The sequence below is a fragment of the Vicugna pacos genome, chromosome 27 (assembly GCF_048564905.1).
Source record: "Vicugna pacos chromosome 27, VicPac4, whole genome shotgun sequence".
Classification (NCBI taxonomy): Eukaryota; Metazoa; Chordata; class Mammalia; order Artiodactyla; family Camelidae; genus Vicugna; species Vicugna pacos.
The window spans coordinates 19,103,045-19,118,100 of NC_133013.1; the positions used below are offsets into that span (position 1 = coordinate 19,103,045).

Consider the following 15,056-nt stretch of genomic DNA (forward strand, 5'->3'; position numbering starts at 1 on the left):
ATAGAACAGGGAGGGTCCAAAAATAGACCCACACATATATGGCCAACTGATTTTTGACAAGAGTGTCGCAGCAGTTCAATGCAGAAAGAAAAGTGTTTTCAACAAATACTCCTGGTATAATCTGATATGGGAAATGAGGGGAAGAAAAGCATTTGATCATACATTCAGTGTGACAACCATAATCAAACACCAGCTCTGCCACTTACCAACCACGCAAACTTTGTCTCAAGTCTCGGTTTGCTCTTCTACAAAATGAGGAACATTCTAGATACCTACTTCATAGGGTTATTGTGAGAACTACATGAGATAATGAATGTAAAGTGATCAGCACAGTGCCTGGCAAAGAGATAACACTCAATATTCAGTCTCCTCTCTCTATTCCTCTCTCAGAGGCCTCACTACTCCATAGCATATCTAATGTTTGTTTTAATATATAAGTATTGGTTCTTCCCAAATATTCAAGCTAAATCAACATGCCAGGTTAATATGCTATTTCTCAACACAACAAGTTGTCCATCAAAGCCAAGCTTCTTGAACAAGTTCCCAACTCTGTCCCCATTTCCTCCACTCAATCCTCAATGTCTCACAACCTCCCTTCCACCCAGCACCCTGAGAATGCAGTGGCTCTCAGCAAGGTTACCAACCACCTCCCCCTGACTAGACCAAACAACTGGTCCTTATCGCATCAGACCAAGTCAGCAGCACGAGGCTCAGCTGGTCCACGTTCCCTCCTCTGAACAATAATCCTCCTGGCTTTTCTCCTACCTCTCTGGTTGCTCTTTGGTCTTCTTTGCTGGCTCCTCCTCCCCTACCTCCCCCTTAGGGCTTCTATTAGGCCCTCTGCACATTTCATTCACAAATTCAAAAGCCTACCTACAGGTGCCAAGTATGGAAGGCAAGTAAGTGAAGCGGACTAGAATCACAGTGTGGAAACCATAGGGAGCAATGGGACTGTGGCAAACTGAAGAACACAAGTGCCCTATCTAATGGGGGCAGCCACCATTCAGCTCCAGGCAATGCTGCCGTGCAGAAAGGTAGCAGAAGTGTTATTAGATGATCTCATTTTTCAGAAGAAGCCAGAGTCCAGATTTTAATGTAAAATCTCAGAATTTGTTGTTGGCCCTCACTTAAAAAAAAAAGTGGTGGCAACCCTCCAAAAAAAAAAAAAAATACATCTGAGGGCCAAATTAAAATTTAGCCCCCAACTTGTACGATCTGTTCTAGAAATTCTTCCTAGGCAGCTGAATCTATTGCTGCAGCTTCACACCAAAGATTCCCACACTCTCTCACTAGGCTAGACTTCCACCCTGAGCTTCAGAACCATGCAAACAACCATCTGCCGGCCCATCTCTACCTATATGCCTCAGAGGCACCTCACCCTCAGCATCTCCTCCCAGTGAGTCTGCTCCCACCTTCCTCCTGCCAGTGCTCCCTCTCTTAATGGAGACATGGCTCAAGTCTGAAAGCTGGGGATCATCCTCGGGTCCTCCCTCCCCCTCACCTCCCTGGTCATTCACCAAGTCTGGTCCTTTCTACCTCCTAAGTATCAATCTGTCCATCTCTCTGCCTCCCTGTTGCTACCATCCTTGTCAAGGCCATCATCACATCTCCTAGACTCCAGAAGATTTCTCTGCTACCTCCTCTTCTGATCTAGCAGACATTCTGGAGCTAGCTGCATCCTTTTAAAATGCAAATCCCCCCTGGTTCAACCCCTTCAATGACTTTCCATTGTCCTTAGGATCAAGTCCCAAATCCTGTCTCCATGGTCTGATCCCCGTCAACGCCTCATCTCAAACTACTCTCCTCATCCCCTTGCTGAACCTCCGTTCCCTGTGCCTAAAACATTCTCCCACCCTCAACACACAAGCATATACCCTCAAATGCCTTCCCCACTCCCACTAATTCCTTAGGCCACAAGAGGTGAGGACTCCCTATCATACACTCCTGAGCTCCATCGGTTTCCCCTCTTGTAATATTCATCAAAATGTGTCCTTACTTGTCGAGTGAATGTCTTCCCCATGAAACCCTAAAATCTGTGAGGAGACACTATTATATCCCCAGTATCCATCCTAACCACACCCCGCCCACACACACACAGAAACTCAAAAAGTATTTGCTAAACAAATTAATGAGATCTTTGAAGCAAGGCATCATGTCTTCACCTCCCCCCACCATACCCCTACCCTCCACCCCACACTGGGCACTCAAGTACTGATAAATTAATGAATGAACAAAGGAACAGTCTCTTTCCAGGCATATCTGCCTCCACTTTCTTCCCTCTCCTTATCATCCCAGGTACCACCACTGAACTAATCCTCCTAGCATTCTCTTCTCAGAATTTTTCCACTGCTTCCTGATAAGGCTGAACCCCTAAAGCTAGAGTGAAAAATTCTCCATAATCTGGTCCATCCCACTTACTAAACAAATAGGATTTAACTTTAACTCTGAAGGATTGGCTCTGATTATGCAGAAAAAAACCTGGCGCACAGACTCAGAAAGGAAAGAGTGTCTAGAGTGATTAGTGATGTCTGTCCCCTCCAGAAGCGTGTCTGCCATGGGCTGGTAACAGAAAGTCAGTTTATCTGTCATCCAATTACCAATAATGAACTGGATAGATTCTTCTCCATCTGGGATCCTTGGACCCTTGGAGGTTCACAGACATATGCTTGGGGATCTAAGAGTTCTCTATAAGAAGTGTTTCAGTTTTGTGATTTCATTACAAAAATTACCCTTAAAATTTTAAGTGAGAAAACACTACTAGGCAAATTCAGTGTTATCATTTGCCTTTGTGTTACTGAACACAGTGGAACCAAGCAGTATTTATTATTTTACTTGCAACTGATAGAGGGGGAAAGAATACAAGCAGAATTAATATGTAAATGATGCCCTATATAAAGTGAAGAATAAAATGACACCATAATTTTAAAGTAATTAGAAAAGAGAAAAGTTGTGGTCAGATTGAGTTACACTATGGGGCACAGTTGATCAGGCTTGCTAAACTCCAGAATCTCAGCTACAGGGTTTAGCACTAGATTCACACTGAGAGCCTCAATTCAGTTCAGCAAAATAGCACTTTTTACCTTAAACTAATGTCCAGTTGAATTTACTGCTTTTGTAACTTTAAATTTATTTGGTACATGTGTTTTAGTTTATGGTGGTATCACGGCTAGAAGCAAAGGACTTTAATATACAAGTTTATGTTTGAACATATTTGGGTAACATAATCAAACTCATTTAAGTGAACACAGGATCTGTGAAAATTTTTTGCCTTTAAAACAGTCTGTACATCCCTTATGGCCTCATTTGTTCAGGACATTTTAAAGGGGATTCATGAACTGGGTGAGAGATCAGATTAACTCTAGATATACAGACACAGAGAGTGCATGTATTTGTACATACACAATTTATGCACGTAAACAACACAAAACAACACAGGCCCCAGCATTAATACTCAACTTTCAGCCAGTCATTCTCCTCAATGTGCTGTGAGCTTGCCATGCTCATCCTCCAATCTAACAGAGGTCACAAAGGTAAATGCCTGAGGACACCAGGAGTGTACTAAGAGTGAAGCCAGTAGGGTGATGAGAAAAAAATTGCCTGAAATCTTCAGTTGTCTCCCTGTATTTTTTTCTCAGCATGATAGAAATGAAAGTATAAGAAATATTTTGATTTTCCCTTAACTTAGCTAAAAGAAAACAGCATCAAAAATATGCCAAATGGCAAGTGAACCTAGCCTAAGCAGTGGGAGGTCAAACAGGGTGTGGCGTGAACTAGAGAATTCGAGCTCCATTTGAGGGGGCCGCCACCACCTAGCTCCAGCCAGTGGCTGTCATATAGGAAATCAGGATGAGAGTTATCAGGTCCCCCAATTTTAAATGTCTATAAATATAAATATATATTTAAAATAGAGAGAATTTTTGGTTTTATATTAAAATCTCCAATTTTGATTTCTATGAAAGTTTCCCAGCTCTGGCAAGATACGTTTTCCCAAACACTGCTGGCCGAAACAATAACGCATCTGCAGCTCAGTGAACCAGGGACCACTAGTTTGCAACTCTGCTCTCAGCCCTCCTTCAGGCTGCCCACCCCACTCCTGCCCCAGCATCTGCATCTCCTCCCCAATCCTCCTGAGGGTCCTTCAAGGTCAGTATTCAGGATCCTCAAGGCCTGCCGGGCTCACGCTGATCCTCCGTCTCGGCAGCCCTGAGCGGACACTCCTGTTGGCTCTCCATCCTCCACTGCCTCACTCGACAGTTACCTAACTTCGCCGGGTGTTTGTCCCGGCTCACGCCTTACTCATTCCTCCTGGACCCTCCTCGGTTACCAGCAGCGCCGTGCACCTTGCCAGTTCTCATGAAATAGCCGGGGCTGAACTCAGTACACCGGACCGATAAAGCACCTCCAAGGAGTGAAAGTAGCAAAGCCCCACACCCGACCTGGAAGCACATCACGGTACCCAGACAGACCCCAAACCAGCGCGGCGGGCCCTGGATTTACTGGTGCGCGGCGCTCTCCCGAAGGAGCGGGCGAGACCCTCCGGCCCTCCACGCCGAGCAGTCCAGAAGGGCTCGCGGATGCTGGATGTTCGCAGCAGCGAGAAGCCGCACGGCCCGCCCCCGGGCTGTTTGTGATTTCCTCTCGGGGCTCCCTCCGGCCACCCTCCCCGTTAGGCCGCCCTCACTCGGTGGCCCGCCTTCCCGGGCTCGGCCCCTTCCCATCTCCCCGCACACCCGGCCCCGCGACCCTCCCACCTCTGCGGCGACTGCCAAAGGGCAGCGGGTGTCGGAAGGCGGGGAAGCCCCGAGGCCGCGGCCGCGCCGGCCCCGCTCCCTGGCCCCGCTCCCCGGGCGCGGCCCCCGCCCGGCCCCGCCGTCGCCTCAGCCCCGCGACCTCTCACCCGCCGCGCGGGGCCCGCCCGCGGCCGCCCCGCCCGTGCCGGCCCCGGGGCCTCACCCGCGACAGGGTGAGGTCGGTCATAAGCTGCTCGAAGGCCCGCGTCTCCTCGGCCTGCCGCTGCGTGTGCAGCGCGATCTTCTCACTGAACTTCCGCGGGTTGGCGCTGCCGGAGCCCGGCGAGGCGGCCATGGCGCGGGCCCGGCGCCGGCAGGAGGGGGAGACGGCGGGCGCGGGGCCTGCGCCTCGGCCCACCCGTCCGTCCGCAGGCCGCCCCGGCCGCCGCCCGAAGCCCGTCCTCCAGCGCGACCCGGCAGAGGAGCCGCCGCGGCCCCACCGCCAGCGAGCGGCCGGGAGCGCGCCGAGGTCCGCCCCCGCGCGCCCGGCCCCGCCCTCGGCGCGGCCCGCCCGCCGCCCGCCGCCCGCCGCCCGGCCCCGACCCGGCCCCGCGCCCGCCGCGGGAGGGCTTTCCCCGGCGTCCCGATCCTGGCTCAGCACCGCCGCGCAGACACCGAGGAAACCCCCGTCCGCAGAGCAAAACGGGTCCGACGTGAGGGAGCAGCTAGGGTACCATTTTACTGAAACGCTCCAATGTAGGGATACCCTGGCCTCAGCATTTACGTTACAATTTTAGAACAGAGTTTCAACACACTTCTCGCCCATCTTCCCCCAGTTAGGATGATTTCCTTCAGGGGGCGGAAAAGGGGCGACCTGCGCTTGAGCAACCCTCTCCCTCAGTTCCCACACTATGGAACCTAACGTCTGCCTTCCCTCCTCCGACTCGCAGCCCGCTTCCTCCCTCGATTTGTGTCTCTGACAGTCTGCTCAGGCCCACCCAAGAAAAAAGTTACTAAATCTGGATCTCAGTTTTTAAAACTATCTCCCGAGTTGCACGAACTCGAGACACCGTCCCCTCCCGGGTGCACCCTCTTGGGTCCTCAGCCCCAGCCCCTTTTTCTGGCTCTTTCCGAGCATCCCTGTGGCCTCGGCAAAGTTCAGCTCCAACCAGTGTATAACCCCTTGTCAGCCTCAACCGTTTCCCTCCCTCTCCTGCAGCCCAGAAGCTCCTCTCCGTATAAACGTTTGCGCTGATGTGCATAAAGATGTCCTGGAAAGTTTTGAGAGCATGTCCGTGTTTTGTAAATTAGGAAATACTAGGGTCACGCAGAAGAGTGTAGAAAATGATACTAATACCCACTGCCTCCACTATCCAGATTAAATGGGTCAACATTTTGCTTCATTTACTTGATATTTATTAAAGAAATATAAAATTAGACAGAACTAGAATCCCACCCTTGTTCTTTCTCCTTCCTCCCTAGAGATTGTCACTGGGCTCCAGTCAGTACATATCTTCCCCATTCATGTTTTTACACTTTTATTACATATGATGTATGTATGGATCTACCAACTGCATATGGAATACTAAACTTTGGTCTTAAATTTTACAAAAAAATGGCATCATGCTGAATAATTTTGTGCAACTTTTTTTCATTGACCACTGTTTCTGAGATTCATATGTATAGTATTTCATTGTTTTTTTTTTTAGTGTGTCTCACAGATTTTTTTTAGGAAGTTTAATATGAGAACATATCTCTATTAGCTAGAGGTTAGCTTGTTTTATTATCATAATTAGATTTATTTCTTCTGTTGTATTTTGTGCTATTTTCCATGCTTTTTCTTTATTTTCTGTTTTCCTGTTGTATTGTCTGGGTTCAATTTCAGAGAACAGAATTCATTCTACATAGTTTAAGTTCAAAGGGATTTACTACAGGGTAGAAAGTGGATTAAGGACTTATTTGGAGGGCTGAGGAAGCTGACTCCACGTTGAACATTCAGGAATGACCTTGAGAGCCATGCTGCAGAACCAGGCCACCAAAAGAGCCACTACCTCTTCTAAAATCTGGAAACCACCTACTGAATTGGAAAGCTGTCCCTATACTTGCCACCTCCTTTTTTTTTTTTTTAATGATTTCTTTATTTATTTTCTTTCCATTTTATCTCTCTTTTTTCTTTTTGGTGGGGGGGAGGTATTAGGTTTATTTATTCATTTATTTATTTTTAACAGAGGTACTGGGATTGGACCCAGGACCTCGTGCACTGTACCACTGAGCTAGACCCTTCCCCCCATACTTGCCACCTCCTGAACCATATAGCTATTGCCATGCTAAGAAGCCATTGTAGAAAAACTGGACACTTCTACAACAGTCCTCGCCAATAGAAACAGCACATACACAGGCTCCTCTTCGCTTCTACCTTACAAATCAAATAAGAGAGCAAATTTGATTGGAAGAGCCAACATTCCATTCAGAATCCTAGCTGCAAGAACATCTCGGAAATGTAGTTGTAACCTTTCAGCTTCTGAAATATAGGAAGGCACAAATAGGACCCTGGAGTGGATGCTAGGTTAAATCTTCCATTTTCATTTACCAGTTCACCTATGTAGGTATCTATCATATCTGCAACCAATTGCATTGAATGGCTGTTTTTTATTTCCATATTTCTATCTAATTTGGAAGATAATCATTCTACTTCTGTTCTTATCATGATTAATTTAATCATTTCAACTTAATTTTTTGGTCAAATAAATATATGTAATTTGCTCAACAATAGTTTCACAATGCCTACATTTTTAAAAAGAAGTAATTCCCAGTTCCCACTGTAAATAACTTTTTCCTGCTGATTTATGATATTTTTCAATTTTAGATATTAGCTTCATTTTCTGTTATGGGAAAGGATGATTTGGCTCTTTTGTGCCCCCAACAAAAAATATGATTTTCCTTGCTTCTATTCTTACAGAGTAGTTTTATCACCATTTTTGGTAAGTCAATATTAAGTATCTACCAAGTGTACTATAGTTCCATTTTTATACAATTGTTTTTGCATTAAAAATTGCCTTTGTTTTTTATTTGCTTAGGTTTCTCTCAGCTCATGATAAATTCTTTCCCAAGCTCCGATTTATAATATTTGGATTTTCTGCCCTGTCCCTCTCCTCTGCTGGTGCGTCTGGTCTCCTTTTTCAGGTTCCCTGAACTGTGAAAGAACCTATGAATGATCAGTTTTAGGGGGAACGTCTGTCCTAGAGCACTTTGCCATCCTGCTGCAGCCTGGACTGCTAGTGGCTGGCTCCCTTCACCATCGTCCTGGGGGCTCCCTTCATCTCCTGTCTTCTGACCTCTGCTTCCTGCATCCTAAGTGGTCCTCTTGCTTCGTATCCTCCTTCATTTTAGTGGAGGACATTCTCCAATAGTTTCCTGAGAAAGAAAATGTACATAAAAGGTCAAATCCTTGAACTTTGTGTCTAAGCAGATGTTTTTATTTTTCCTTCAAACTTGATCGATAGTTTGGCTAAGAATAGTCTTCTTCGTTGTTGGAAATCCTTTCCACTTAGTTCTTTGAATGCATTGCTTCAGTTTTCCCACATTCCGTGTTGCTATTGGGAAGGCCACTCACATTCTGGTTCCCTTTCCTTTGTAGGTCACCTGGCTTTTTGAGGGCTATTAATGTTTATTTATTGTTTCCCCTCCCCCCCATTCTCTGACGGCTTAGGGTTCTGATCTTTTATGATGACGTGCCTTGCTGTGGGGCTTTTTTTGTCGTCCATTGCTCTGGCATTAGGCATGTGTGTGGAAACTGGATCTTCATGTCCTTCAGTTCTGGGAAGTTGTCTTATCTTTTTGATAATTTTCGCCTCTTTATTTTCTTTGTTCTTTCTTTCTGGAAATTCTGTTTGTCAGTTAATGGATTTCCTAGATTGCGTGTCTAATTTTCTCATCTTTTCTCTCCTATTTTCTATTGCTTTGTCTTTTGTTGTTGGGAGTCCACACCCACTGAAATGTGACCTTTGTCTAAGTCAAGGGTTGGTAAACTTTTTTCTGTAAAGGGCCAGATAGTAAACATTCTAGGTTTTGCAGGCCGTCTGGTCTTGTCTCCTTGTAATGACTCACCTTTGCCATTGTATCATGAAAGCAGCCAGAGATAACACATAAATAAATGGACGTGGCTGAATTCTAATAAAACCTTACTTACAAGAGTAGTCAGTGGGACAGATTTGGCCCTTTGACTATAGTTTGCTGACACCTGGTCTAAGTTGCTCTCATACCTTTTCATTCTTCATAAAGATTGTAAGAGAATTGCTCATTATCTGTGAGTATCAATTATTTGCAGGTCAAACTCAGAATTTTGAGTACTTTTCTTGCCTTCTGGTCCCTTTTATTGCTGTCACTCTTAGCTTAATTTCTATTCCATTGTAGATAATCTGTCTCCTCTTCTTGGTTACTTTGCAGTTTTGCTACAATATGTCAAAATATGGATTTTGTTTGGTTTCATTTATCTTGTTTGGAACTCAGTTATTTCAATCTGAAGATATCTATCACTTAAGATTAGATTAAGCTAGAACAGAAAACTTCCTAAAAAGTAACCTTAAACAATAAGAAAGTTTATTTCTCTCTTCTGCAAAAGTCAAGGTAGTATCTTATCGTCCTGCTGTTCACACGCTAAACTTCATGATGCAAGTTGGTAGCATGTACATTCTAAGCAGCAGTATGTAGAAGAAAGGGAGAAGGGCACACGCATTCTGTCTCTTAAGGAAGGTTTTCAGAAGCTGCTACATGAACTTCCTTCTATGTGCACCCCATTGAATGAAACCTCATTACACAGCCACACCTAGATACAAGGCAGACATATGCCCAACCAAAAATCAAGATTCTATTACCATAGAACAGTGTTCTAAAATTTTAGCATCCACCAGAATCTCTAGGGAGCTCATTAAAACAAATTGCTGAGCATCTTCTGAGCTCTGAAACCTCTGAGTTTCTGACTCAGTAGGTCTTGGCTGGTGCAGAGAATTTGCATTTTTAACAAGTTCTCAGGTGATGCTGATGCTGTCTGCTCTGGGACCTCACTTTGAGGACCATTACTTTTAGATGCCAGGAGAGTAGATACTAGAGAACAACTGGAAAACTCTGCTACATGTCTTTCAAATGTTCTAGAAATTTTTCTAAAATCTCTTTAAGTATTGCTTCTCAATATTGTTTGTTTTTCCCCTGTAGAAGTTCAGTTAGATGCATATTAAACATTTCCATTCTATCCTTCATATCTTTTTACCTCCCTTTCATATTTTCCACTCTTTAGTTGAGTTTAGTTTTGTAATTTTAGTTGAGTTTAGTTTTGTAATTTCATCAGATGTATCTTCCACTCTACTAACTTCTCTTTTCAGTGAGGTCTCATCTGCTCTTTAACCTATCCATTGAGTTTTTCCTTCTTGAAGAACTCGGTTTTTCCATCTACAAACTTCATTTAGTTCTTTTTCAAATCTGACTACGCTTTACTCAAAAGTCCTGTTCTTTTCTTATTTTTATGCCTTCTTTTATGCCTTTAGTTATACTAATTTTATATTCTCTTTCAGCACATAGTTCTATTATTTCAAATTTGGGGAGCTCTAATGCTACTTGTTGTATTTGCTGGTGCTTGTTTAGGGTGGATTGTTTCCTAATGTTTTTCACTATGCTTTCATGTTTAGGAGGGCTTGATTGTCTTCCCGCGTGGGAATCTTGGGTAGTGGGAATATGACTCAAATGTTTCATTTTGTTCCATGGGCTGGAGGGGAACCAATTAGTAGACATGAGAATTTTATTACATAGAGACTGTAAATTCAGATCCTAAGCCCATGTACAGTCAAGTTTTTGGTTTCTCAAGGGACTTCCCCACTGTCCTCCCAGAGCCCAGCCAGAGATAGTCAAGCTTCCTTGTTAATTTTGACAGTGGGTAGGTTTTACCCTTTCAGGCTGGGATTTTACCCTGCTTACAAATAGATATATTAATCTGTTACTACTTCATGGGTGCTAGCAGGAGGAAGGAGACTCCTGGGTCAGACTCACCGCAGAGCAAGCAGCATGGGCATCATTTTTGTGTCAATTCCCTTTGCCCACCAGGTCCCACAGAGGTGATACAGAAGGGCTTAGATGGATACCTACCTATGCAACGGGTTCTGTCTGTTACAGGAGAGAAACCAACCAACTTTGATCTAGAAGAAGGCATTGCCTCATCCCTCAAAGTTGCTCGCTGCTAACACAGCCCTGAGAAATGGCCCCATAAAGAATGGTCAGAGCATTGTATTTGTGGCATAACCAGCCAGAATGTCCAGGAGTACTCAGGGCCCATAGAAGGTCAAAATCATAGAGGGTGATTTTATTATAGATGGTTTATGTCAAACCTTAAGAAGTGCTGCCATTAAGAATGGAATCATAGAGTGAGTCAAAGAATTAATATGAGCTATACTTTTCAAACTGAAAGTAACTGACTTCTTGGTATGGCAAACCCTCCCTCCACTCTTCTGTTGCAGAGACCGGGAAGGCAGGTGCCACTTCCCCAGCACCCCCACAGGCAGGGTTGGCCACATGACCAGTTTGGTTGTTGAGACTTAAGGGAAAGCCAATTGGAAGGCTTCTCGGAAAACTTTGGTTTTCAGATAAAGGGGACCTATTTAGCTGCAGCTAGCCCCTTTGTCCTTTATGCTCTGAATACAGATATGATGCCTGGAGCTATGGAGCCATCTTGTAACCATGAAGAGAAAGCATGGAAACAAATTCAGTACTCAGAGAGACAGAAAACAACCGTGATCAGTGTCAGTGCTGAGTAGCTAAACCAACACTTGCAACTACTTTCCTCTGGAAGTTTGTGAAACTAAGATAACCCTATTTGTCTAAATTGCTGGAAGTCTGTTTCCATTTCTTGCAGCCAAAATCATTCCTAATGCACTCAGGTAAAGATCCTCATTTCTCTTTTTTAACTTTTAATTTTTACATAATATCAGGTTTACAGAAAAGTTGCAATTATATAAAGAATCCACATGTACTCTTACCCAGATTCCCAAACATGAAGATTTTATTGCACTTGCTTTATTATTTATCTCCATATATACATGTTCATTTTATCTAAACAATTTGAGAGTAAGTTGATATGATGCCCCTTTATCCCTAAATATTTGTGTTACATAAAAACAAGGATATTCTCTTACCTAACCACAGTATAATGATCAAAATCAGGAAATTAACACCAATATAGTACTATTATCTAATCTGCAGATATTATTAAAAATTTTGCCAACTGTCTCAAAATAATATTATGGAAAAAGAAAATCTAAGATCACTCTCAATATTCAGTTGTCATGTCTCTTTAGTCTGGAACAGTGGTTCAGTTTTTATTTGTCTTTCATGATTTTGCAAAATTTTGAAGTGACAGGCCAGTTATTTTGTGGAATGTCCCCTAATTAAGATTTGTCTTGTATGTCCTCATGGTTAGTTTCAGATTATGCATTTTGGGTAGGGATGGTACAAGAGCAATGTTGTGTTCTCAGTTTACCAATCAGGGGGCACATGAGGTCAACTTGTCCTATTACTGATGTTAAGCTTGAAGCATTTAGTTAAAATGCTGTCTGCCAGGTTTCTCCACTGTTTCTTTTCTTTTTTTTCCCATTTGTAATCAGTACAATCCCTGAAGGGAGACACTCTGAGACTATGTATCTTTTTACTCAACAAACCTGCACCCAACTGGTTTTAGCATCCATTGACGATTCTTGCCCCTTCCCTATTTATTTGTTTATATTAGCATGGGCTCCTGAATTCTTATTTTATCCAATAGGTTATAATCCATTGCTATTATTATTTTTGTATTTACATTATCCCAGCTTTAGCCTTTAAGCTTGTTTTTGCATCCTTTTACTATATTCGCATCCATTTTTTAGTGTTTTTTTCCTTTCTGGGTCTAACGATATTCTGGGCATTTTTTACCTTTTCTTCCCAGTCTCAGCACCAGCCACTCCTCCAAGCAGTCCTGGTTTCTCTTAGTGGAAAAGGATGTTTGGGCACTGGTTCTTTTTGTTTTTGAAGCTCATTCTTTCTGAGTTGGCTTTTTATGAAAGGAATTATCCTTGAAAACTCCTATCACATCATTCTTACAATCACGTGCATTTTCAAACTCTATCTGCAGTTTTTTCCCCTACCATCCAGATCTCTGGGCCTCTGTACCTATAGGTATTGGAAATATGTTTCTCCAGAGACAAAGGCCAGTTATTGTGGGCAAGTATAATAAGTTTATCAAGTACACATTTTTACATAATCATATCAACTTATTTTCTAGATAAGTAGGGGCAACTTTGAGAATAAATATCTGCAATTTGAGGCCAAAAAGTGTTTCACAGATAATTTAATCAAACTCAGACTGTTGAATGGAATCCAAAATTCTTCAGCAAATGTGACACACATAGACACATTTTTGATTTTTGTTTTGGTCTCCTAAGTAATATTCAAAGCTTACTGAGAGGTTAAAGTCAGTTTCTGTTCTAGCCTTCTCTTTCTCCAGCCTTTCACAAAGTGTGTTCCACGGAACATGAATTTCATAGATGGCTAAGAAGAGCTTCTTGAAAAGTAGGAGAGATGGGACTGCGTAGCCAAATATATTTGGGGAAAGCGGGGTTATACAAAGTCAAGCTGGTTTCTGGACCATGGAACTTCTCAAAGCTTTTTAATATGTTTACATGTGTTGGAACTTCCAAGCAGAATGATGGAATACAGCACTTCCCAAACTTTCTTGATCACAGGATACTTCCTGAGTACTTGCTGGCCCAGTGTTCTGCAGTGTTCCACTCTTCCAACATCTGGTAAATCAACTCTACTTCTTAAACATTTCTAGAATTCATCCACCTCTTTTCATCCCAACAACCACTATCCAGTTCAGGCCACCAAATCTCTCATTAATTGAGACCTTAATTGGTCCACTTGTGTATCAGTGAGAGTCCCAGAAGGAAACAGATGGTACACTCAGACTGGTAATTTGAAGAAAAGTTAATAAAGAAACAGGGCGGGGTTTATGGATAATGCAGTGTCCCTGGGGCTAGTTACAGTGGGAATCATTAGCACTCTGGGCCTGAAGGGACTTGGGGAGGGATTGCTTACTGCAGTAGGGAGAAGGTGGTTATTTGGAGACAGCTACCTGTAAGGAGCTCTCACCTGTGGTGGGGAGGGGCAGCCAATTCAGTGACCTGGAAGAATGACTCCTAACCTGTCCTGCCTTTAGACCCCTACTCTCCTTATGGTGCCTGTCTTTGGCCAAACTCAGCCAGAAGGGAGGCAGTGATGTAGTCCATGCGGCCAGCTTCACAGGGAACAGAGGGGAAGGGTGGAGAGAGGATCTGCAGGGACAGAGAGGATACCTAACACAACCTGCCTTCAGTCTTGCCTCCATCCTTCACATCTCTAAAGCCCAAATCTGATGATTACTTGCTCTTCTTAAAATCCAACAATTGCTCCCTATGACTCTTGGAATCAAATCAGTAGTTTAGCACTAGCTCATGAGAGCTGATTGTTAGCATCTTTTCCCAATTCCACATTCAGTGACCAATGGCATCAAGCTTAAAATCAGCTATGGGGAAGTATTTACACCATGGAATTGGCAAATGCTACCAATCAGGGCATTTTTTTTTCTTTCATAGAGCCGCATATATGAAGATAAAAGCATTTTATTTAAAAATTTTTCTTATGAACTCAGGAAATGTTCTTTAAAAACCTATTCCCATTGAAAAAGATTAGAAACAATGATCAACCTAATAGTGATGAGCACTCCTAGTACCCCAACTATGTTCATGTACCTTTTAAAACAGGGGGTTCTAGGGAGGAGGGTATAACTCAGTGGTAGAGTGCGTAGTGTGCACAAGGTCCTGGGTTCAATCCCCAGTACCTCCATTAAAAAATAAAATGTGAACAAAAATAAATAAATCTAATTGCCCCCCCTACAACAAAACTCCAAACAACAACAAAAACCAAAAAATAAAATAAAATAAAATAGAGGGTTCCATTGGATACCTTAAAAAGTGAAGTAATTTTTACCTGGAAATTCATAATATGTTGGCAATTACATACTTCACAATTTAAAAGTAAAAAATGCAGACGTCAAATTTAAAATGTAGTTTTCTCAAATTCTCCGGTTGACACAGGCGGAAAAGTGTCTGCAGCGCCGCTGGGGCTGCTCGGCCCCACTCCTGCGCGGCTGCACTGCTAGTGCGTCCCTGGGATCCCAGCATCACTGCAGGTGCCTGCCGTCCACCTTTCTCCTCTCATTTCCCTCCTGTCCTGGTTTCCTGAACATTGTTATTCTTGATAAGCACCTTC

The 15,056-nt window shown here is 43.4% G+C and overlaps 1 protein-coding gene across 3 annotated transcripts in view; it reads right to left on the reverse strand.

Annotated features, from left to right (window-relative positions):
- The window catches only part of CRTC3 (CREB regulated transcription coactivator 3), an 87,812-nt gene extending 82,533 nt beyond the window's left edge, over positions 1-5,279 (reverse strand). For 2 of the 3 annotated variants that reach the window (XM_072950816.1, XM_072950815.1), the window contains exon 1: positions 4,954-5,279. In XM_072950816.1, coding sequence (XP_072806917.1) covers positions 4,954-5,085 — 132 coding nt within the window. In that variant the 5' untranslated portion in view covers positions 5,086-5,279. Of the gene's footprint in view, positions 1-4,751; positions 4,860-4,953 lie in introns of those variants that run through there. The other variant, XM_072950817.1, reaches the window with a different exon arrangement.
- Between the last annotated feature and the right edge of the window lie 9,777 nt (positions 5,280-15,056).